The 26,381-nt window shown below is 48.6% G+C and overlaps 1 protein-coding gene across 7 annotated transcripts in view; it reads right to left on the reverse strand.

Annotated features, from left to right (window-relative positions):
- The window catches only part of KANK1 (KN motif and ankyrin repeat domains 1), a 1,603,545-nt gene that overhangs the window by 20,131 nt on the left and 1,557,033 nt on the right, over positions 1 to 26,381 (reverse strand). For all 7 annotated transcript variants that reach the window (XM_069625753.1, XM_069625752.1, XM_069625751.1 and 4 more), the window contains one exon: positions 16,512 to 16,610. In XM_069625753.1, coding sequence (XP_069481854.1) covers positions 16,512 to 16,610 — 99 coding nt within the window. The remainder of the gene's footprint in view (positions 1 to 16,511; positions 16,611 to 26,381) is intronic.

Here is a 26,381-nt window from a genome sequence, read left to right on the forward strand (position 1 = left end):
GGGATTTTGGAAAGTTGATGGAGAACCCCAGGTCCGTGAGCAGCTGGACGGTCTTCGCAGTGTGCTCCACGGCGAGCTCCCTTGTCCTTGCCCGGATGAGCCAGTCGTCCAGGTAGGGGTAGACGTGGATCCCCTGCAGGCGCAGCCACCAGTGCGAGGCGCTTGGTGATCACCCTGGGTGCCGACTTCAATCCGACCGGGAGGGCCTTGAACTGGTAGTGCCGCCTTTGGACCACGAACCTGAGGAACATTAAGTCTTTTTAGAATGGGGATGTGGAAGTACGCATCCTCCAAGTCCAACGATGACAGGAAATCGCCCTCCTCCAGCTGTCCCAGCATGTGCTGGAGGGTGACCATCCGGAAGGGAATAGTTTCTTACCTGTAACTCCATTTCTCCAGCATTGGTATCTTTCATGGATTCACATGCTTAGAATATTCCCCGTCGTCAGACTGGGACCCCTCGGTACACATATATAGCCTTTTCCAATAGGAAAACTTCGGACACTTTTGTGTCCTATCTACGTCCTTTTAGGACCCGCCTACGCATGCTCCGTAGGACGTCCCCGTATAAGAGGCCCGCCCCCGTGGCTCCCCTTCAGATTTCGGCCCCTCCAAAGTAGGAAGGGTTAAATTTATCAATTAAATACATTACATTCCGGGGAGGTTGGCGGGCGCATGTGAATCCATGAAAGATACCAATGCTGGAGAAATGGAGTTACAGGTAAGAAACTATTCCCTTCTCCAGCATTGGATCTTTCATGGATTCACATGCTTAGAATAGATTGTATAGCAGTAACACTTGAGACGGCGGTCAGAATGTAATGTAATATACCCTCAACATACTACACAATGCATATGTACAGTAGGAATAAGTTACCGCATATAACCTTACCCACCTAAAATAAACTGTCATTAAAAAGGTAGACAACAGATTCTCCACAGCGTGGAGCTTACCTTATTGAAACAGATGGCGCAGGACAGCTCTTCCCATCTGCACCTCGTCCGCATGCTGCCTGGCAAGGCAGTAGTGGCGGGTAAACGTGTGGGGCACTGACCATGCCGCAGCTTGGCATATGTCCGTCAACGGAATTCCTGCCCATAAAGCTGTTGAGGAGGACATCGATCTTGTAGAATGGGCTCTAGGATGTCCTTGCAGTGGCCTTCCGGCCTTAGAGTGACAAAACGCAATCGTCGATGAGACCCATCGAGCCAATCCTTGTTTAGAGATTGCTTTTCCTCTCGTCGACGGACCATATGCGACGAACAGTGGTCTAGTAGACCTGAATTCCTGTGTACGATGTAGGTAAAATTTCAGAGCCCTCTTAACGTCCAGGGTATGAAGAGCTTTTTCTGCTGCCGATGATGATGTGGCGAAGAAAGTACGGAGAACAATGGACGAGTGTTTGTGATACACTGTCGGAACCTTTGGGACGAACATAGGATTAGTTGCCAGGACTACTTTGTCCTTAAAGAATCTTAGGTATGGCGGGTCTACGACCAGCGCTTGCAGTTCCGAGATTCTTCTAGCTGATGTGATAGCAATCAAGAATGCCAACTTCCACGAAATGAATTTTATGTCGGACGTGGCCATAGGCTCAAAAGGCGGTTTCATTAAGCCTGCCAACACTGTGTTGAGACTCCAAGTCGGGGGGAAACGTTTTTCCAGGGGAAAAACTCGAAATAAACCCCTCATGAAGTGTTTTACAAGTCTGTCACTAAATAGAGGAGACGACTGCCTTTTCCTTGTGAACCTCGAGATGGCCGCCAGGTGCACCTTTATCGATGCGAAGGATAATCCCCTCTCCGCCAAAAGGAGCAGGTAAGGTAGAACTTGTTCCGGCGTTACCGACAACGGTTGTAGGCCCTGTTGTCCCCTACACCATTCGCAGAACCTCCGCCACTTATAGGAGTAGGATTTGTTTGTAGAAGGGGCTCTAGCCGCCTGCAGAATTTTTTGACAATCTTCCGAAACGTCTAAAGCACCGAACTCCGAAAAGTCAGGAGCCAGGCTGTAAGGTTGAGACTGTCCGGGTCGTGATGCCACACCGTGCCTTTGTCCCGGGATAGTAGGTTCAGGGCTTTTTCGGAAACCCTATGGGATATTCCAGCGACAGGTGAAGCAGGTCGGAGAACCACGGTTGCCTTGGCCAGTATGGTGTCACTAGAATTACCCGGCAATTGTATCTGCGTATCCACTGTATTGTCCTCCGTATGAGGGGGAACGGGGGAAAAGCATAGAGGAACATGTCCGTCCATGGGAAGGAGAATGCCTCCCCCCTGGAGCCCTCTTGAGGCCATCTGCTTGCGAATTGCTCGCATTTCTTGTTGTCTTTGGTCGCGAAGGCATCCAGAGGGGGGTGACCCCATTTCTCGAACACTTTCAACAGGTGACCTGTGTCCATTTCCCACTCGTGTATCTGGGCCATGCTTCTGCTGAGGGAGTCTGCTTGGGAGTTCCTCACTCCTGGAAGGTGATGAGCCACGATGGAAATTTCGTGCTTTAATGCCCAATGCCATGTTTTCTGGGCTTCTATGGAAAGAATTCTTGATCGCGTCCCTCCTTGTTTCCTCAGATAAAACATGGCCGTTGTATGGTCGGTCAGTATTCGTACTCGCGAGCCCTTGATGTGTGGTAGGAATGCCTTCAAGGCCCATCGTACTGCTCTGAGTTCTAACACGTTTATGTGTAGGAGTGACTCCGTTGGAGACCAGCGACCCTGCGTTTGGAGAGCACCCATGTGAGCTCCCCATCCGGTTAGGGACGCATCCGTGACTATGGTTCGCTGAAACTCCGGCTCCTGTAGGGGTACGCCGTTGTTCAGATTGTGGAAACTCTGCCACCACTGAAGGGTCCGAAGCAGCTTGTCGTCGTCGATGGGTTATCTTGTCTGACCACGATCCTTGAGCCTGCGTCCATCGGTCCGCGAGGAATTCCTGGACTGGCCTCATGATTAGGCGACAGTTTTCCACCAGATGGATGCAGGATTCCATGGCCCCTAGGACCGAAACATATTTTCTCACTGAGATCTTGGTGTTTCGTCGTAGTCGGCATGCTTGTTGATTGAGTCTTGAGGTTCTGTCGAGAGAAGGTTTCACTAGCCCCAACTGGGTCTCGAACTGTGCCCCCAGGAATACCAGCGATCTCGATGGCTGCAGAGAGGATTTTTCGAAGTTTATGGCGAATCCCAGCTGTTGTAGAAGCTGCATGGTGGCTTGTAAACTTGTGTTGGTCGACGCTGGGGAGGATCCCCTTACCAGCCAGTCGTCGAGGTATGGGTATACATGGTGGCCTTGCTTCCTTAGCCAGGCCGCTACTGGAGCCAGGCATTTCGTGAACGTTCTGGGGGAGGTCTTGAGCCCAAAAGGAAGAACCGTGAATTGGTAGTGAGTCCGCCCTATTACAAATCTTAGGAATTTCCTGTGTTTCCGACACATTGGAATATGGAAATGCGCGTCCTGTAAATCCAGGGACGCTAGAAAATCCCCCTCTTGAACGGCGCGGATCACTTCCCGCAGAGTGAGCATCTTGAATTTTAGGCTCTTCAAAGATTTGTTGAGATCGCGCAAGTCTAAAATGGGACGCCATTTGCCGTTCGGCTTTTTTTACGACGAAATATCTTGAGTAGACTCCTTGACCTCTCTGTGATGTTGGAACTAATTCAATCACGCCCTTTGCTAACATGAGTGTTACCTCTTGTTGCAGTATCTTCAGATGGGAATGAGCGGTGAACGCAAGTGGAATTTGCGGAGGGCTGTGTTTGAATTGTAGAGTGTGTCCGTTTCTTATAGTATCCAGCACCCATTAATCCGTCGTTATTCGTTCCCATTCGTCGACATATGCTGAAACTCTTCCCCCCAGAACGGTGTGTTGTATGTCACTGCTGATCTTTATTTTGCTTGTCTCTCGACGACGACGGATATGATGGTCTTTTTCTGGAAGTCTGGAAGTTCCGGCGACGGTTTGCCGTTTGGGAGGCACGTCTGTATCCCTGGGAGGGGTAAGCAGATCTGCCAAAGGATCTGTCTCCAGATGCAGAGAATCTTGAATTACCTGAAGCCCCTCTAAAGGGACGAAAAGACGTAGTTTCTGCCACTCTGGAGGGCACCCAATGAACGTGCCGTGTCCGAGTCCTCTTTCATTCCCTTTAGGGCTTCGTCCACCTTCTCACCGAAAAGAAGGTCTCCCTCAAAGGGCATATCTAAAACTTTGTATTGTACTTCTGGCCTGAAGTAGGTACACTTAAGCCATGACTGTCGACGTAATACGACCCCATTATTGACTTGCTTGAAGCCTGACTCAGCGAGGTCCATCACAATGTTTATTGCGTGATTTGAGGCTTCCTCGCCTTCTCGGACGAGTAACATCGCTGCCTTCCTATGCTCTTCCGGAAGATGATCAAGCAACGGAGCTAGCCTGTGCCACATCTCCTTATCGTATCTGGCAACAATTGCCAGAGAGTTTGCGGCCTTTACTGTGGTCGCTCCCACGGATAGCACTTTTTTGCCAAAGGCATCTTGGCGTCTCGCTTCGTTCTCAGGAGGAGTCGTGCACTTGTGCTGGGCCTTCGCCTTCCTCGCCGCTGCCACCGACACCACCGAGTCTGGCATTGGTTGGGAGGATAAACACTTGGGGGTAGACTCTGGAGCCTTAAACTTTTTTTCCAGGCGTCCTTTCACTGCCGGCTCTGAAAACGGGTGACGCATTGTCTGCAACCCCTCCTTCCATACATGGTCTAGTATTGGTATCGAGAACACAGACCTCCTTCTCTTACCCATGTGGTCGAACAAAAAACATTCCTTTTTCTGTTCTTCCTGGGACAAACCAAATTCTTTGCATGCCTTCTCCATCATAGAATGGAATGACGCAATGTCGTCCGGAGGGGACGGGTGAGCTGGGCTTCTAGGGGTTTCCAACTCCACCTCTGACTCCCAGGTTGGATCCCTGGAGGGGGATGATGAGATATCCGACATGGCATATTCTCTCATCCTCGTCCTCCGAGGACAGCAACACAGCCTGTTCTTGTAGTAAAGTATCCAGGGGGATCGGATCCCTTGCCTACTTGCATCTACCTGCACATGTCATTTTTAGCCTAAATGTGATTACTGTTCATAGGTGAACCCCTTGCGTACTTGCATCTACTTGCACATGCCTAAATGTGATTACTGTTCTTAGGTGAACCCCTTGCCTACTTGCATCTACCTGCACATGTCATTTTCAGCCTAAATGTGATTACTATTCTTAGGTGAACCCCTTGCCTACTTGCATCTACTTGCACATGCCTAAATGTGATTACTGTTCTTAGGTGAACCCCTTGCCTACTTGCATCTACCTGCACATGTCATTTTCAGCCTAAATGTGATTACTGTTCTTAGGTGAACCCCTTGCCTACTTGCATCTACTTGCACATGCCTAAATGTGATTACTGTTCTTAGGTGAACCCCTTACCTACTTGCATCTACTTGCACATGCCATTCTTAGCCTGAGTTGTGAATTCAGGTAAACCCCCTGTCTATCTACATATGCCAAACCGCACAATGTACCTCAGCAAGAGCCAAACAGCCACCCTACTGTATCTCCTCATACATATATTACACCTTACCATCGTCATTGCCACCACAACCATGTACCCTGCAGATAATGCACCCTGTCCAACCCTAGAAAGAAACACTAGACTACGAGCCAGACTACCCCGTCTGTACGAGCCCATCTACCACAACAAGAGACCCACCCTGCAACACACCAAAATCCACCCGAGCCACATCACACCCTGCTACAACCCCACCCAACCCAAACTCATCCCTATAACAATCCAGGATACACCCAACACTACCACTATATCCGGAGCTTTGATCAACGCCAGATCGATAATGGCCCACGCCACAGAAATAGCAGACACCTTATCCTCAAACAACCTCGACCTCCTAGCTATCACTGAATCATGGCTGCACGAAGCAGCAGGCCCAGCACTCTCAATAGCCATTCCAGAAAATTACCAAATAATCAGAATGGACAGGCCCAACAACAGAGGAGGCGGCCTAGCCATCATAGCTAAAACAAACCTCGAGCTAAGACCACTGCCCCAAACACCTCTCAAATCCTGCGAACTCCTAGTAGCCAAACTACCCATTTCCAACTGTCGCACCTTAACCATCCTTCTAATATATAGGCCACCCGGCCCCATTGGCTCATTCGAAGCAGACCTATCCAGCCTCCTAGCCAACAACACAAAAGACACCACCCAAATATTACTACTAGGCGACTTGAATCTAGGACTAAACGACCCTGACGACAAATCAGCACAAGCCATAGCTAACATGCTAGATGAACACGGCCTAATCCAAAGAGTGCTCACCCCCACCCATAATAAAGGTAGGACCTTGGACTGGATCGCCACTCTAAACTGCGACACCATCATTACCAAAACCACTCCCCAGCACTGGACAGACCATTACCTCATTGACTTCACCTTATCTCTTAATAGAGAAGTCAACAAAGGAAAAATCATGGCACCACCACTACCCACTAGAGCAAAAAAAAACATAACCCCAGACAACCTCCTACCACTACTACTGCCAACCCTCAATGCTCTCCCCGACAATCTAAAACCAGAACTCCTAGTAGAAAACTATAACAATACCATAAAAAAAGGACTAGACATCATTGCCCCTCTAAAACTGCAAAAAAGCAAACAACAAGCCCACCTGAACACCTGGTTCACCCCACATCTGAAAGAACTTAGACTGCACAAAAGGAAACTTGAAAGCCAATGGCACAACTCCCCTACTGAAGAGAACAAATCACAACTCAAACTTTGTGCAAACAACTACAAAAAAGAAATTCTACTCACAAAAAAGAAACTATTCAATGAAAGAATCGAAAAATCGAGCTCCAACACCAGAGAACTATTTGCTATACTAAGGGAATTAGAATCCCCTATACCCCCACCAGACAATATAATTAAGGATAAAGCATGGTGCACCAGCGTCCAAAACGCCCTAACTAATAAAATCAAAAGTCTCCAAACCAAAATCGCTCTGAAAAAAGACTCTCTCACCACCAATGAAGCATCTCCCAGCAACCACGACAAAACAGCCAACCGTCCAGGCCATAATCTCTTCAGATTTACCAAAATATCTATCCCAGAAACAGAAAAAATTATAGCCTCACTTAAACCATCTAACTGCAAAGGCGACAACTGCCCTCCCCAAATAATCAAGGATGCTGCTAGGGATCTAGCCCCCTTCATAACCAAGCTGATCAACGCATCCTTCTCCTCCAACACCATACCAAGCAACCTCAAAGAATCTTGGGTCCTGCCTCTCCTCAAGAAGCAAACCCTAGACCCCGCCATTCCCACCAATTACAGGCCCATCACCACGGTGCCATTCCTGTTAAAGATAATAGATAGAGTAGCATACCTGCAGATTCAGCAATATCTTGAAACTCACAAACTACTAGGCACCCACCAATCAGGCTTCAGACCGAAGCACGGCACCGAGACAGCCTTAATCGATCTTAAAACCCAGATCAATGAGATTAACGACAAAGGGAACACTGCCATGTTACTACTCCTCGACCTGTCGGCAGCATTTGACCTGGTGGATCACGCAGTCCTGTGCGAACACCTGGCCTCAGCAGCCCACTTCTCGAAAGAGGCCATAGCCTGGATCCAATCATTCCTGGACAACCGAACTATGAGGGTCTTCTCCACCCTAGCCTCAGCAGACCCCATTAAAATAACCTGTGGGGTGCCCCAAGGCTCCTGCGTCTCTCCCACCCTCTACAACATCTTTACCAAGCCCCTATTTGACAAGTTGGACAGACTGGGTGTCTCATATACCAATTATGCAGATGACACCCAGATCCTCATACCCCTCTCAGGCAACTACGCTTCAGATACGGCCTTGGTAAACAAAATATATCTCATCATTCAGGCATGGATGGCCACACACGGTCTATGTCTAAATGATGAGAAAACCGAAATCCTGCTCCTCGGATCCAATGCCAATCTCAAAAAACTCAGCTCCAACTATAAGGCCTTCAACATTGATGGCAATACCATCACAGTGGCCAAAACAGTGAAAACACTAGGCTTTCACCTTGATGCAACCATGTCACTAAAAAAACAAGTCAACTCACTAGCATCCTCCACCGCCTACACATGCAAGCTAATTAGGGCATGTAGAGCCTTCCTCACCCAAACTAGCTGCATCATCATAGCCAACGCCCTAATACTATCCAGACTGGACTATTGCAACGCCATGTACCTAGGAGCCAACAAATGCATAACCAACAAACTACAGACACTACAAAACAACGCTCTCAGAACAGCCCTCAACCTACCCTCTAAGGAACACATCTCCAACAAAAGAAGAGAACACAAATGGCTTAAAATCCATGACCGCATCTCCCTCAAAACGGCATCACTCACCCACAAATGCTTAAACAACGCAGCCCCCCCCTATCTCGCATCCAGAATAAAGAAAAAAACATCCACCCGCCCCACCAGATCGATCAATTCCTACTGCCTGCAGGTACCCAATTTCAGACAAAAGAAAACCGGCGGCAGCAGCTTCCCTGTCCTGGCAGCCCAACACTGGAACGCCCTCCCACTCCACATTAGGACAGACCAATCCTACTATAGCTTCAGGCGAAACACCCTCACTTGGCTGCGGGCCAATGATCCTCACGACTAACCCTGCCATCTAATCTGATCATGCCAATGCTATAACCTGACTACCACGCACAGCCTTAAATTTGTAAATATGTTAATGCAACCGAACTGCTCCTACGCACAGTATTAATATGTAAATTTGTAAACCTTCGCTCAATTATATGTATATATGCACATCCCACACAATGTAACTGTAAATGCAATGCACTTTTTCTCATGCCTATCTTATTCTGTAACCAAGTTTTTAAGTAATCCTATCTTCCTGACCTCTGTTGCGCCCTGTTACCTCTGGGTTTTGCGCGCTATACTAAATAAACAAACAAACAAACAAACAAAAATTTCAGGCCTCCAGGCCTCCTGTAGAACCCCCGTCGACGAGGCCATCGTCGACGTCGTTGTCGGTGGGACGGTGGATGCCACCTGTGGCAGGGTGGAGGCCGATGACTGGGCCGCCGTCGACGACGGTGACTTAGCAGGTGGTTTTGGCGGTCCCGCCTTTTCCACACTTGGCTTGCTTTTACTCGACTCTCGACTCGTGGTCGATCTATGATGATCGCCCGAGGAGGATTTCCTTTCCTTTGATGAAGATGATTTCTTTGACGAGGAGTCTCTAGTTGAGTGACTTCCAGACGACTCTTTTTTCGTCGGTCGAGATTTCTTCGCCGGTGGTTCCGACAAGGTAGCGCGGCGTGATGTTTTTGCCGATTGTGTTGAGCCTACCTCCGAAGGGGGGTGTGTCCCCGCTCCATCATTCAGCCATGCCACCAGTCGTCGACTGCGGTCTTTGAGGGTTTTTTGAGAAAACCCTTTGCATATGTCGCAGTTATCCGCCGAATGATGAGGGTGGAGGCAATATATACAATCCATATGTCCGTCCCCCTCATAAACTTTTTTCAAGCCGCACGTCGCGCATGGGCGGAACAGCGCTTTTCCTGACACGGAGGACATTTTCTGCACTCAAATTCCAGTAATGCAACCTTGTACAAAATAGTAAGACAACGCAAGGAGATCCCACTACTTTGGAGACGGTTGAAATCTGAAGGGGAGCCGCGGGGGCGGGCCTCTTATACGGGGACGCCCTACGGAGCATGCGTAGGCGGGTCCTAAAAGGACGTAGATAGGACACAAAAGTGTCAGAAGTTTTCCTATTGGAAAAGGCTATATATGTGTACCGAGGGGTCCCAGTCTGACGACGGGGAATATTCTAAGCATGTGAATCCATGAAAGATCCAATGCTGGAGAACTTCTGTGCCTTGATGTACTTGTTTAGTCGTCACAGGTTCAGGATGGGACGCCATCCTCCTGTCTTCTTCTTTACGAGGAAGTACCTTGAGTAAACTCCGGAGCCCCGAAGCCTCCTTGGGACGAGCTCGATGGCACCTTTCTTGAGCATCGCCCTTACTTCCAACAGTAGAGGGACGTGATTTTCCTTCCTGGTCACGGGTGGAACACGAGGGCACTTCTTCTGGAACTCGAGGGCGTGCCCTTGGGCCAGGGCGTCCAGCACCCAACGGTCGGTGGAGATGGACTCCCACACGCTGACGAACCTCCCCAGCCGGCCTCCCCCCGGGGTGCTTCAGCGGGGGCCCGACCCCACGGTCGGTTCAATCTTGTTTGGAGGCAGCCTTGCCTCCTTGACCTCCCTGTCGACGACCGGCACCACCTGACTTGCCCCGTCCCCTGTAGGCTTCCTGATGCGAAGATCTTGCCGCTTGGTGGTACGTCGAGGAGCCACTGCCGGATCCCTTGGAGGCACCTTGTCTGCCTCCGGAGCTCCGAAAGGACGGCCGTCATTGTTGGAGCACTCCCAGTGCCCGGGCAGTCTCCGTGTCTGTCTTGATGGCCTGAAGGGACTCATCAACCGCCTTCCCAAACAGGTTGTTCCTGTCGAAGGGCATGTCCAAAATCTTGGTTTGTATGTCCTGGCGGAAATCCGTCGCCTTGAGCCATCCTCGTTGTCTCAGGCAAACGCTGTTGCCCAACTGACGGAAACAGGTGTCAGCGATGTCCGTTGCCACCGTGATGGCGTGGTCCGAAGCAATCTCACCTTCCTGTAAGATTTCAAGGGCCTCAGCCCTTTTGGCGTCTGGAAGGAAGTCCAACAGAGGGGCAATTTTGAACCACAACTCCCTGTCGTAGCGGGCTACGATAGCAAGGGCGTCGGCCACCTTGATAGTCATCGCTGCGGATGAGATGACCCGTCGTCCAATCGTGTCCAGCTTCCTGCCCTCGCCGTCCGGCGGGGAAGTTGATGTCGAGGCCGATGCCCCCCAGCTTTCTTCTTTGCCGCCGCTGAGACGACCGAAGCCGGGGTAGGTTGCGCCCGAAGGCACAAGGGGGCAGCGTCGGGGACCCGGTACTTCTTCTCATACCGGTCCCTCTTTGCAGGCACCGTGGCAGGGTTCTTGAGGAGGGCGAGCCCCTCATCCCAGATGTCATCAAGAAGTGGTACGGCGAGGACCGTCTTCCTTTTAGCCTCGCGCCGTTGGTAAAGGAACCCTTCCTTCTTCTTCTTCTCTTCTGGGCAGAGCTGGAAGAGCTTGGATGCCCTGGAAATCATGGCATGGAAGGATCCAATCTCGTCGGGTGGGGGACGCCTGAGCCGGGGGTGACGGGGGACACGTCCCGTCGTCGCCTGTACCCGTCGTAGCCGTGTCCAAGCCTGAATCATCCCCTTGGGTAGACCGGGGGAAGGCAGAGCAGGCCGCAGAGGTGGGAGAGGTGGCGGAGGATGCGTCCTCCTCTTCTTATGCAGTGGACTTTCCGAAGGTCCCGGCTCCGGTTCCTCCGTCGGGTCTGGCTCAGGTACCTCCGTCGGGGGGGGGCGGGCAACCTTGTCCTTATCTCCGAGCATAAGGACTGAATCGCTGACAAAATGGCAGCCGAAGTGTCCTGCGGCACCGGAAACAACAGGCGCGAGGGCTCTTGAGGAACCTCGTCGGCGACACGGTCGCTCTCGTCGTCGCCCTCGTCGGGATCATTCCCGATGGGCTGGGCTTCCTCTACGACTTCGATGAGCTCTTCTTCAGAGGTCGTGTCTGTATCCACGATGGCCACCTGCCCCTCCCCCTCCTTTTCCAACAAGGACTTTGTGGGGGTCTTCTCAATGGGCCTGAAAGACGACTCCCTCCGCGGCGGCAGGGAGACTCTGGGTCCTGAGGTCGCCTCCACTGGCGTAGCCTCCACAGGCTGAGCCGGGCCGCTGCGACATCCTCAATCGAGGTCTTAGCAGGGTGAATTAAAGCCATCGTCACCTTCAGTACGCCTGGGGCCTTCACCTTGGGGGGAGGGTCCGAGTCTCTCTCCCCCCTCTGCCGGAATCTTCGAGATTGACCAGGGCCTCTCCAGAAGCTTCGGTGGGTTCTCCGACTTCCTCTTACCCGAGCCAGAGCGTTGGCTCGTGGTTGATGGCGCCGGGGAGGATGCGCCCTGCCTGGCAGCCAAGGAGCCCGACCATTCGGCGCTCCCGGCGCCGGCGGACTCGCGGTGCTTGGCCTTTTGTTGGACCCCCGTCGCCGGGGTGCCCTCACAGGACTTAGAAGACCGCTCGGACTTCTTTTTCTTCTTCTCGCCTGACGGGCTCTTCCCTTCCAGCCAGTTGGCGAGACGGAGGTCGCGATCCTTCATGGTCCGCTCCGACATGTTCCCACAAAACGCACAGTCCTTCGCCGTGTGCGTCTTGCCCTCATGGAGACAGTAGAGGCATAATGAATGCCCGTCCTCCTTGAACACATTCTGAAGCTGGCATACAGGGCAGCTTCCTGGGCGTCGAGCTCCCTTTCTCCTGGGCCATGTCCGGGGTAGCCCTCGGAACTTACTGGAATCCTCCAAAAGCATAACTCGACGAAATCTTCACCCTTGAGGGGCGTAGAAAACTCAGAAACGGGTCCCTGTTGATCGGATGTACAAACGGTGGAGCTTGAGGCTCCATTTAACCGAAAAATGAGAAAAAATCTCCTGAAAAAGCGCGAAAATGCAGCAAAAGCTCGAGAGCTACAGCACGAGGACTCCCAACACTTGAACGTGTGGTAAAATTCTGAGGATGGCTGCCAGAGGCGGGGCTTAGGGAGAGGGCAGTCATTGGCTGGGGGCAGTATGACCCAGAGATCAGTGATTGGTTACTACTAAGAAAGACAGATCAGAAACGAAACTGATACTGATTTTTTCTATACCGAGGATTCCCGGCCTGACGACGGGGAATATTCATGAGCATGTGAATCCATGCCAGACCCCATGCTGGAGAACAAGGGGTTCCTTGATGTGGGCCTCTTTACTTCAACCCTTTGATCCAGTTGGCAGACAGAGACAGGGGCTGTTAAGGGGATTTTCCTTAAGCCCTCTGGGTCAGGGTCTTTAAGGTGGGTTTTCCTCACTTTGGGGTAATAGTGATTCAAAAATCCCATCAGGCACTCTAAGTGGTAGTGTGGCAGAGCAGGCCAGGCCTAAATCTTGGGACGGCGAAGGCTGTAGTTAACAAGTATAGTATACAGTCTTCGCAAATACCAAATGAGAGAATTTCCATGCACAATATTTTTAAAAAAATCAAACTCGCTATAAGAAAATGCCAGAGCTAAAACACTACACTAACAGGTGCACAATCATCATAAAATGAATGCAACACTAACGGGCAAGTAAAATAGTTTCAAAAGAGTTTAAAGAATCCTTTCTAGGTGGTAAATGGCAATCACGGGTAAGTAAAACACATTTCTCAGCTGGGCCAGAAGGTTTTCACAGAGCTCAAGTGGGACCGGTTGTGCAGACTTGGGCTGCCTTTTGTGGGAAAGTTACCTTTTGCTAAAGTGTCTCAAGGAGCAGTTCCTGTGCTCTGCTGAAGTTTAGGACACAGAAGACCCATGGCGATGAAGAGGGGACCAATAGAAAAAGCTTCAACTGACAAAAGAACTCACCGGCAGCGCCAGAGTGTCAGAGCAGTACTCTGGGCCCAAAAAGCAGTCCTGCAGCAGGTAGTTTTACTGTTTCTAGAGGTGGTCACCTTGCACAGTGTTTGCTGGAACCCAAGGTGGTCATCAATGACATAGGTGGCGGAGGGATCCCCAAGATCCTTGGGAAAGACCATTATTCCTGGGTCAAGGGGACTAAACCAGAGAAGCGGAAAGGCAGAGACACTGCAGTCAGAATTAACCAGTGATGCAAGGTTCCCTCTTCACTGTCTGGCACAGGATTTAGATTCTGAGGTTGCCTTGACAAGACCTCAGTGGGAAACTATTATCGAAGATATTCTTGCAAACTCACAATGAAGTGAGGCCAGCCACGGAAGGAGAGAGTGGCACAGCACTCAAAGGACCAAGGATAGCACAGACATCTGGAGCTTTCCAGATGGTGGAGATGTAACTAAGGGTGCGTGTCTGATGTCTCTCTCTCTCTCTCTCTCTCTCTCTCTCTCTCTCTCTCTCACAGAGGGGTGGTAAGCGATTGGTAAAACATTTCTACAAACACACCCATGCACTCAGGACGGTATCTCGCATAAAGAAGTGAATCCACAATATCCCAGACAAGCATCTGCCAGTCAGAACTGGTTTTCCGGCTGACTATAGCACCCCAGTTCTGGGATACAGTCATCCAGTGTCCAAAGATGGCCACATCCTCTTACCAGTACAGGGGGATAAGGGGTAGTCATGCAACACACCCACTCCCTACTCAGTCAGTCAGTCAGTCCCATCCAAATATTTGAAGGTAAACAAAGGCAACCTCTATTTTGTGCAAAGGAGGAGGGGGTCAAAAAGCACAGGGCCAGGTGAAATGTTTTTCACCAAGCACAGCCATTTTACACTCAGTAAAAAGCATCCACTAGTCCAGTCAAATGACTGACAAAGGGGGATACCCTCTCTAAGACACTATGGGGTATCTCAGGATTCTTAAGGCAGAGCACACAGAAACAGAGCCGCTGTCTCGGTCAAGTTTTAGATGATGCCTGGCTGGGAGGAAAATAAAGACCCAAACGTGTAAAAATCAGCAGAAAATACAGAGGGCTACCTCAACAGCTACAACATGGGCTTTCTACTTAACAGTGGACATGGCTGGCCTGTGGGATCTACAGTCCTTCTGTGGATATGCCTTCCTGCCCACAGATGGTAACCCATCATGCAATAGGCTTTCAGATTCCTTTGATTGCAGCAGCCTTCCTTTTGCAGCTTGAAAATGACTGAGAAGGAAACCACCAAAAGCTCATCGTGTCTGGCCAATTCAAGCTTGTTGCCTGGGAGATATCCAATGGGATTGGGGCAGTTTGTGCCTTTTCCCGGACAAGCATCGGAGTTACTTTGTGATACTTGCGCTTCAGATACCTGACAGAAATGCCGGTCAGGATGGCTTGGTGGTACCGCTGGTGCCTGGAATCCAAGTAAAGCCGTTATCGACCATCAACATTTTTCTGATGTTGCTTAAGCAGTCGTCAATGTATTTTAGTGTTTAAAAAAGCACTTATGAAGGCAACAAATGACCGCACAGGTAAAAACAGGGAAGACGGAAAAGCAAAGCAGATACACTTGGTTCCAGGACAAAGAAAGCATCAGTGTGTCTATTTAGGGAGTTTGCAGGGAGTTCCAGAACTGCGTTCCAAACTCTAATGAAGCACCCTTGGCACCATGAGGCACAGTGCCCCTCTGAAAACCTAAAGATGTACCCAAGTGCCCTATGACGGACCATACAGGAGTGCACGGCTTGGCTCTGGAACCGGAAAAGCTCTCAAAGCAATAATTAGAAACTTTTACTCCACACAGAAATCCAATGGTAACCAGTGCAGTTCACCTAAAATTGGGAGTAATGTGCTTGATGCACGAGACACATCCCATCACTCCATCAAAAGCATTCTAAACCGGCTGAAGCTTCCATCAGAGGCACACAGAATATTGAATTCAGAACATTTATGCAATCCAAGCACTGCCAGCAAAGTGTGGATCTATGACTGTAGTCCAGATGAGACCCAACCTTCTGACTAGCCTGAGTTAAAAGCTTTAAACCTATCATTATCTGGTGAGCACATGGCAGGGCTGCAGTTAAACCGGGTTCCAAGACTGCGCACTTGGGTCCAATGGAGCGGTTGCACACTTTAATCAATGGTCGATGACACTCCCACTCAGGCTTTGCCACAGTTTTCCAGGGGGCAGAAACTCAAGTTGCAAACTACAAGTAGCCATAAAAAAGTAATTTGACACCTCTACATATGCGTGCGCACAGACACACACCCCCATGTGATTTCTTACTCACCGAGTCAAACATCACTAGCCAATGGCTAGTGCAAAGTTTGCGCTTCGACCCACAACAGAACATTACTGTTTGTGTTGTCGGCATTCAGTTGTATCAAATTAGCCTCCATCCAAATATAGACTTAATTCACGTAGAGTCACAGATTTGAGGGCCATCTTAAGTCTGCCTTGAAACATGTGTCTGTTTGCCATCAGCATACGAATAACAACAAAAAGAAAGACTACAGGAGATGTTTTAGTCGTCTCCAGAAGACTTTGCTAGATTGAGATAAAGTGCTGCAGTTAGCTGCCTATCTCCCTGGAAAGCCTGCTGCTGCATACTTGTATGTACTTGTGTGTATAAGCAAGTGCATTGTAAATAAAAGTCGCTATTGCATTTCAAAAAGAAAAAGCAGGATGAATAAATCTGCTCCGTTTACAATATAATCTAGCACCGTGGAATAGGACTTGGATACAAAGAACTGTCTTGACAATGACATAGTGGTAGCACAATATTCTTTTGAAGCTTTCTCCTTTAGTTAAAAAAATGTAAGTGGACAAAATAATTGGATTACTACCAGCAGTAGTATAATAAAAAGGAAATGAATTTAGAGAAGGAAAAAAACCTTACCGGTGATTGTGGTTTGGAAAAGTTCACATGGGCATACAGAAGAACTGCTATGTCCTTGTGTCCGGCGTCCAGAGCTATAGACAATGCAGTGCTGCCATCCTTAAGAGGAGAAACAAGAGCACAGTCAGGGACCGTCATCACATTGGCTAAACACACCAATGGAAAGGTAGACATTTGATGGTGAAATGTACATTGTTGAACAGATTGACTCAATGCGCAGATTGTTAATACCCCCACCACTGGTTCACTATTCGATATAACTTCAACGTCCCCCCATACTGAAGCATCCTGGGCATCTTTATATAACACACATTAAACAAACAGGAACAGTTCATATTATTCTATGCTTAGAATTGAGCAGGTGCTCAACAACATAAGTGGTTCTAGTTGGACAGAATCATCAGACACATGTTTGCAGCCTTTTAAAGAATGAAATATTGCTGATTAATTGCTGTGTTTGCCCTTCAGCGCCACAAGCTTCCTTTGGTCAAAAGAGAATATGGTAGAATGCAATCCGAACAACCTCGGATAGAAGAAAAGCAGTCAGAAAACCTTTCACACAAAAGAACAAGTTACTTACCAACTGATAATTCTTTCGAGTGGATGTTCTTCCAACGTATTCCTCATCTTTGATAATCACCTCCAGCTTCAGAAAAAGAATTCTTGGCAGAGGGCGCCGAGTCGATGTCCCTCGAAGGCCTCCGCCGAGGGTGACGTCATCGGGTGTATAAGCGCCCGTTGGCCTCAGTTCTGTTTTTCCCCTCCTGTTCGTGTTGGCTTTCAGCCTAGGCAAGCAGTACTCAGCCTTGCGAGAACAAAAGCTGTAACAGCATAGGAAATTCTACATAGGGGTAGGATGGGAGGGCAATGAGGAATATGTTGGAGGAACATCCAGTCGAAAAAATGTTACCAGTTGGTAACTTGTTCTTCAAATGGATTGTGTCCTCCAACGTATTCCTCATGTTTGATAGACTCCCAAAGCAGTATGTAAAATTGGAGGAGGGAGGAGAATATGAAATTGTTGGCTTTTTATAAGGCTGAATACAGTACCGCCTTACCAAAGGTGACATCCTGAGAGTGGGAAGCATCTAGACAATCGTGCTTTGTGAATGTATGCAACGATGACCATGTTGCAGCATCACAAACGGATCTAATAGGTACTCCCCTTTGAAGGGCCGCAGAAGAAGCTATACTTCTGGTAGAATGAGCTCCCAAACCCTCTGGCGGGTCCTTGCCTGCCAATTTGTAACATTCTGATATACCAAGTATGATCCATATTAACAAAGTCTGTTTCGAAAACAGCCTGTCCCAATTTTCTTCCGGTATAGCCAATAAAGAGTTGGTCATCCACTCTTAGTTTGGACAATCTAGAAATATACAAGCTTAAAGCTCTTCTAGGGTCCAATCTATGGAGACTCTCTTCCTCTTTACTGGGATGCAGCGGGGGGGTTAAACGCAGACAGAACAATCTTCCGATTTAGATGAAAATCAGATACAACCTTAGGTAGGAAGGAGGGTTTTACCCTCAACACAACCCTGTCCTTGTGGAATACGGTATAGGGTGGCATGTAAGAAAGTGCCTGCAATTCGGTCACTCTACGTGCCGATGTGAATGCAACCATCAATATGGTTTTGAAGGTCAATCTCAATGGGCATATGCGCAAGGGTTCAAATGGGGCACACATTAAGCATTTTAGAACCAGGTTAAGGTCCCAAACTGGAACCTAAAAAGGAGGTGGGAACACATTTGTGAGCCCTTTTAGAAATTGAATTACCAAGGGAATTTTAAAATAGGAGCATTCTTCCGAAGAGCGCTTGAAAATGGAATGCACTGCCAGGTAACCTTTAATCGTCCCAATATTAAGACCTTTGTGTGCTAATTATAGGAGAAAAGATTACACATTCGGTGTCGAACATAGAAAAGGATCAGAATTCTTTTCCCTGCACCAGTTGCAGAACTTGTTCCAACGGCAACGGTACAGAGATTTTCTTGCTAGCCTTCTTGCCGAAAGCAACACCTCCATCACGTCATCCAGGAGGTGTCTACATTTCATGGCAAGCACACAGTTTTGTCATACCTTGAAAGATTCGGCCTGCTAAACACTGAGTCATTCACTCAGAGGTTTCTCCTAGTCTACTGTGGCTTTCTAACTCCTTTTTTGCCCTGTAGATCGAGCTTGAGGCATTCCTAGATAGGGGCAAGTCCTACTGCCTAGAGGCACCTCCAAAACATGTGACCTAATGATGCCATACTTTTCCCATAGTACCAGCAAGGGTCAGTCATTCAAAGAAAGTTTAAACAGATGTCCCTGTGACCAATGGTGTTGCAACAGAACTTGTTGCACTGTGCAATGTAAGGAATAATCACACTTTCTCCCAGTCATGCCACCACAAAGACCCAGTTCAGATACCTCAACCTCCAGGTTTGCTTCCATTAGAATACAAGGTTCTATACTTCCGTCAATACAACCTGAAACATCCCAGCTCTCGCGGAAATAACATTCAGTAATATCTATATAGGAAGGAGTTTAGAGAACCCAGAGATATTATGAGAATCTCACTCCAGCAGCAATTTGTTCAAGAGCCTGGCTTCTCTGTCCAATAGCTTCAGCATGATTTGAGGCAGGGACTCCTAAAAGGGATGCCAAAGAGCTTGGTTCAGCAGATCAGATTGAGGGGGCAGGTGTGACGAAGTGCCCTTGGGGATAAAATGTGTGGTGGTCAGAGGAACCAGGGGCTGCCCTGAGCTAGTGGATGCGGCACCCAGAGGTTGTATAAGGGGCATTTCCAAACCACCTGCATGCCCGCACTAAGACATGGGACAGTCACAGTGAGGTAACCTCCTCCTCAACCCCAACATTGACCAGGGCTACTTACAAAGCCCCCTCATCAGCCCCCCCCCCTCTTCCTTCCATTCACCCACCCTTACCAATAACACAGGCAAGGAACAAGGACTGACTAGAATTACTCAGGGGGCGTTTTCCTAAGGGAATGGCTTTTAGAAGTCCAGCCAAAATACGTAGGCATGCCAACATGACACATTCCATGTAGGAGATGTTAGTCCACTCCTGGTTTTAACTTTTCATTCTATGACGTTTGGTCCTAGGTTTATAATGGAGAAAGGTGGGACAAAAAATACCAGGATGCAAAATTAAAACCAAGACTGGACTAGAATCTCACAAATGGGGCATTTGGCATGTATATTCTTTGCCAACCCCATAACTCTGATGCCGGTGTGGCAGTTTCTCCTGGGACAGAAACAATGTTGTCCTATCTGACAGTCCTCAGTGAACGAGATACCATTTGTTATGTAGTGGCGGCATCTAGGCAATTCAACTACTGAGCGAAATCACGCATACATAGAGTTTGGTAGTACAGTTATTAAAAAGTCTCTCTGGAGGAGACGCTGGTGATTCCAGTGGGAGGCCCGCAAAACAAAGCAAAAAGCACATGGTTCTCCCAGTGCTGTGATAGTGATAAGACTTGCACAAGCCCTGCGGTGAAGGAGAATCACATATGACAAACTGCCGTCTGTGCCTTTTGTGAGATTTCCCAGCCATGGAGTCATACTGTAACAGAGTGGACAGGCTCAGACCCCACATATGCATGGACATTAGGACTTCCAGGGGAAGGGAAGCAAACTCCAGACATGACCACACCCCTTGTTAAATTCAAGATGGGGGTAGCCCTTCTTGTAACCTCAGGCCAACCCCTTTGCAAGCCAAAGGAGCCCCCCAAACTGGGCACCAAACAACCCTCGGAGCCAAGGTGCCGTCACCCACAATTGCAATATGTCCCACCCCAGGGGGAGCAGATACCCTGCTATATAATGCACCTAACTCCATACAGTACGAAGTGGAGGAAGGAATTTGGTAAAGGCGGCAAGAGAAAAGCATCTCTAGAGGAGAGCAGGAGCAAAGAGCTGGTAGGCGAGTTTGGAGGGCATTATAGCAAGACAGATGTCTTGAGACTACGAATTTTGCCACAAATACTTTAAAAACCCAGCAGCGGGTATTGCAATTTCAATTTGATTTCTCACCCACACACTCCCCTCCCGGTTTGTTGTTAATGGTGGTCAAGAGGACTCCGGAAGCTATTGCAATATGATATGATAGGTTATTTATAACGCGCTTAATATCCAGAGGTTTCTAAGCGCGGACCCGGGGATCGAACCTGTGTTGCTCTGTGTCGTCTCGCTTCCAAGGCGAGCACGTTGCTGCTGAGCTATCCTCCAGAGCTATTTAAATGGCTTTCTTTTAGGTTACCCCCCTCTGAACCACCACACTGGACATTTCATTATACTGGGTGGCATACACTGCATTACTCACTATTGGCTAATAAACCAGTTTATCACCGTCGCCCTTGGCTTATGATGTCCAGTCTGTTACCTTTGTGTGTGGGTGAGGATACATTTAGTGGTGCGACATTCACGAAAGCCGTACAGGACGATTCGACATCCTTTATCAGAATATCTGTATATCTATGTTCCATAAAGATTTGGATTCAGCAAGAATAATGGTGCAATATATGCTGGAGTTTACAGTGAGCAAGAAGCCCATCACACAATTCCAACCATAGTATGTTCTTTTTCATTTTCCATAATTATTTTTCAGTTTCGTGATTGGGACCCATGGAGTTCTATAATTTGTCTAAATTGTATCTTCCCCTATCCGTTTATTTTCGACACAGAGCCTGTTTTTACATTTAACAGTCCCAAACACACCATTCTCTATCAGCTTTTTGATTGCTGCATCTGCGGCAAGCTGGAGCAAAATGTTTCCAAAAAAGTGTTTACTTCTCTTCAGTTGGATAAACACTTCTACAAAGTATGCACTGTTTCTCCACATAATTACATGTTAGAAGACATGTAATTTAGACTGGCTTCTCTCGCTGAAGGTTTTATTTAACAACAGGTCCCTGAATCGGAAAAGATATGAACGCACAGTAACTGGTCTGAAACGCACTGGGCTTACCTGCATATTCTCCTGAATTACCAAACAAGAACTGCTTACTCATGCAGTTCTGCCCATACCTAGTATTTTCTGAACATCTATATTCAAATATAATGTACATCAATGACTAGACAGTAAAAACCATTTAAATAAAATGTATTAAAAAATAAAAGTACCACCTCAACCTGCCTCATACCTTCCCCCTGACGTCCCATACTTATGACCCCAGAAAAGTATGATCCTCCCTGGAAGGCCCCACTGAAATCGCAATGGCATCACCTGGATATCTTGCTCAATGAGAAAGCTAGTGTTATGCTGTAAGAAAACACGCCCTTACACTAGTTCATACCGCTGAATAAAATATAGCCACAGCAAAAGTGGAAAGAGCACAGGAGGAATAACTGGGACATGAGGTTTGCAATACTGCATGACTTCATCAATAAAATTATGGGCAAGAGAAGAACAAGTTACTTCTTACCTTGTAACGTTCTATCGACGGGATGTTCCTCTGACGTATTCCTTATCTTTGATAATACGTTTCCAGCTTGCTGGCCTCGGAAATTTTTTCTGTAGAGGGCGCTGCACGTCGACGTCCGCTGAGTCGATGTCCCTCGACTGCCACTGTATCGGCACCGACGTCATCATGCCCATAAATAGCCACGCGCTGCGTCCGTTGCTCAGTTCCATTTTGTTGCGTAAGAAAAGTCATGCCTGAATTGGTTATTGACCTTGAAGGAGCGCAAGCTGCAACCACAAGGGAAGTATCACTGCGGGGATGGATGGGTGGGGCGATAAGGAATACGTCGGAGGAACATCCCGTCGAAAGAACGTTACAAGGTAAGAAGTAACTTGTTCTTCGAAGGGTTTGTGTCCTCCGACATATTCCTTATCTTTGATAGACTCCCATAGCAGTGGCATGTAATTGGAGGTGGGATTGAGAATGTTATGTATCTCTTTAGGGATGGACCGAATGTAAGACGGCCTTGCCAAATCTGGTCTCTTGAGTAGTGGAGGAATCCAGGTTGTAAAATGTTGTGAATGTATGTGCGGACGACCATGTGGCAGCCGCACATATGTCTCGGACCGGTACCACTCTTTGGAGAGCCGAAGAGGCTGCGATACCCCTGGTTGAATGAGCCCTGAGATTTTGGGGTGGCTCTTTCCCTGCCAGTTTGTAACATTCCAGAATGGCCAGAATAATCCACATGGAGATGGTTTGTTTTGTTATGGGTAGTCCCAACTTGTGACCTGAGTATCCTACAAACAGTTGGTCTGCTTGCCTAATCCTAGCCAGTCTGCTGATGTAAAAGCTCAGAGCTCGCCTTGGGTCCAGCCTATGTAGCCTTTCTTCCTCTTTCCCCGGATGGGGAGGAGGGTAGAACGAATGTAAGGTAATTTTCTGAGTAATATGAAATTCAGAAACCACCTTTGGGAGGAAATTAGGCTTCACCTGTAGGACAACTCTGTCCTTATGGAAGATTGTATGAGGGGGTTTACAGGAGAGAGCTTGTAGATCGCTCACCCTCCTGTCAGATGTTAGTGCTACCAATAGGACAGTTTTAAGCGTGAGAAATCTCAGCGCACAAGAGTGAAGTGGTTCGAACGGAGTGCCCATTAGGAAGTTTAAGACTAAATTTAAGTCCCATAAGGGAACCTGGAATGGTTTTGGAGGATAAACATTAGTTAATCCCTTGAGAAATTGTACCACTAGAGGAAGTTTGAAATACGATGGTTCCTCCGCAGTGCGCTTGAAGATAGAAAGCGCTGCGAGATAGCCTTTTACAGTGCCAACTTGAAGGCCTGAGTTTGCCAAGTAGAATAGAAACAATAACACCGTTGGTGTACCACATGAAAAAGGGTCGATATTCTCTTCCCTACACCAGCTGCAAAATTTGTTCCAACGGCAGCGGTATAAAGACTTTGTTGCTGGCCTTCTGGCCGAAAGCAACACCTTCATGACGTCATCAGGGAGATCCCAATCCTTGTACCTCACCCTTTCAGAAGCCAAGCGTGAAGGTTGAGGGTTCTGGTGTCTGAATGGAGAACCTGACCTCCCTTCTGCGAGAGAAGATTCTCCTTGAGTGGAAGACGGATTGGAGGACAGATGGACATATCTAGAAGGTCCGGGTACCACGTTCTCCTGGCCCAATCCGGGGCAATTAGGATCATGGTTTTCCAGAATCTTCTCAACCTCCTGATCATTTGAGGAATAACGGACTGGTGGGAACGCGTAAAGGAGTGGAAACTCCCAGTCCACTACGAACGCGTCTCCTAGAGCTCCTCTCGGGGGAAATTCCCTTGAACAGAACAGATCGCACTTCCTGTTGGTGCTTGTGGCAAACAGATCCACCTGAGGGGTTCCCCAAAAGGCAAAGATCTCTTGAAGGACTTCCTGAGCTAGCTCCCACTCGTGGGAGACTGTGCTCTGCCTGCTCAGAGCGTCCGCTGTCAAGTTCTTCTCTCTGGCTAGGTGAACTGCCGATAGAGAGATTCCTTCTTGGATTGCCCAAAACCAGAGCTGCATCGCCTCTCTGCACAGTGGCAGTGATCCTACGCCTCCTCTTTTGTTGAGGTAGTGCATGGCCACCGTGTTGTCCGTCATTATCAGGACATTTCTCCCCTGTACTGATGGCAGGAAAGCTTTCAGCGCTAGTCTGATCGGTCTCTGCTCCAAAAGGTTGATGTGTAGTCTGGACTCCGATGGAGACCAACGACCGCTGATGGTCAAATCGTTGGCATGGGCTCCCCACCCCGTGAGTGAGGCGTCTGTGACTACTGTTATCTCCGGCCATGGTTGCCAAAACAGTTCTCCCTTCAAGATGTTCTCTGGATAGGCCCACCATTGAAGGTCGTGGGCTACCTTGTCCGGAATCCGGAGGAGATCTGTCATTCTCCCTGAGAATTGCAACCACTGACTTCTCAGTGCCCACTGAAGAGATCTCATTCTCAGGCGAACCTCTGGCACAAGGAAGATGCAGGATGCCATGAGGCCTAGCAACCTCAAAAAGTCGAAGGCTGGGAGACGTTGGGCATTTTGAAATTTGGTGACCATCTGTATAATATCTTGAGCCCTCACCTCTGGTGACGAGGCCTTTCCCAGGGAAGTGTCCAGGACCGCTCCAATGAATTGGAGTCTCTGTGATGGTATCATCTGTGACTTCTTTAAATTGAGGGAGAAGCCCAGTTTGTGAAGGAAATGGCAGACATAATCCAGCTGGGCCTGGGCCTGTTTCGAAGATACAGCCCTGATCAGCCAATCGTCCAGGTAGGGGTAGACTGGATCCCTTCCCTCCTTAGACTCGCCGCCACTACCGACATCAGCTTGGTGAAGACCCTCGGGGCGGAGTTCAGCCCAAATGGCAGAACTCGAAATTGATAATGAGAGTCGCCAATTGCAAACTTCAGGTATTTCCTGTGTTTGAGATGGATTGGCACATGGAAATAAGCATCCTGAAGGTCCAGAGATACCAGCCAGTCCTGGAGCTGGAGGGCCTGAAGGATCTGAGAGAGAGTTACCATCTTGAACTTGTCCTTCCTGAGGAACTTGTTCAATTCTCGTAAGTCCAGGATGGGTCTCAGTCCTCCGTCCTTCTTTGGTATGAGAAAGTAGGGGGAGTACCAGCCCTTGTTCCTGTCCACTACAGGTACCGGTTCTATGTCACCTTTCTATAGCAGGTCTATAATTTCCTGCAAGAGGAGCGGATCTGGAACTTTTAGAGAGTTGTTCCCCGGTGGATGCCGCTGAGGAATGTGTAGAAAGGGTAGGCAGTAACCCTGGGCAACTGTCTCCAATGCCCAAGCATCTGACGTTATAGCCTGCCATTCCGTCAGATGGTGAGTTAACCTGCCCCCTACAGGTGTATTGTGTGGAAAGGCCTCAGAGTGGTTTGGGGGCGGCTGATGCAGATGCCGAGGGTAAAGAGGCACCTGCTGCTGCTGCGGCCTTAGTACTTTTGACCCGTCCACCTCGGGTGGATCTCCTTTGGCCTCTTTGAGCTAGCTGTCCTCTGCATTTCCCGAATGCCGAATAATAGCGAAAGGACTTTCCTCTCCCAGAGGTTCCTGAGGGGCGAAAAGGAGTTTGGCGGATAGCAGCTACTAAAGATTTTGCTGCTGCTTTAGAAGTCTGCAACTTTTCCAGACTGTCATCAGCCTTTTTCCCGAATAGTGAAGAGCCGTCAAAGGGCATATTCAAAAGTCTGGCCTGTACATCTGGAGCAAAGCCAGACTTTCGCAACCACGCATGCCTGCGGATTGTTGTACTTGCCGCCATGGCCCTGCTGATACTGTCAGCGGAGTCGATGCCAGTTTGAAGTGATTCGCACATGGCATCTTTGCCATCTTTAATAATGTTAAGGAAGGCTTCCTTTTCCTCTCCTTCGGGTATGCAGTCAGCCGCTGATGAAGCACACTCCCATAGTGTGAGACTGAACCTGGCGAGCGTACAGGTGGCGTTGATGGACTTCAACGCCATACTACAAGCAGAGAAGACTTTCTTCGCCATAGAATCGTACCTCTTGTTATCTCTATCCTGTGGGACAGTAGAGTAAGCGGTCCTACTGCTAGATGAAGTTGCCGCTTGAACCACCAGGCTCTCTGGAGTCGGGTGTTTTGATAAGTATTCAGGGTCAGCAGCCGCTACCCTATACTTGGCTGACAATCTTTTATTGACCGCAGGGATAACTTCAGGAGTTTCCCAATTAGATGTAATTTTCCTTTGTAAGGCTGCATGGAAGGGGACCACAGGGTCCTCCTGTGGACCTTTGTCTAATATGTCTGTTAGGTCATCCTGTTGAAAAACAGGTGAAGGCGCAGACCAACCCATAAATTCAATAATTCTTGCCATAAGGGTTCTGTAGGGTGTTTCGGCATGTTCTCCTGGGTCTGGTTTAACAAATTCCACTTCTGGGGAAGTGTC

Source organism: Ambystoma mexicanum, chromosome 6p (genome assembly GCF_040938575.1).
Source record: "Ambystoma mexicanum isolate Mex_15411 chromosome 6p, UKY_AmexF1_1, whole genome shotgun sequence".
NCBI lineage: Eukaryota > Metazoa > Chordata > Amphibia > Caudata > Ambystomatidae > Ambystoma > Ambystoma mexicanum.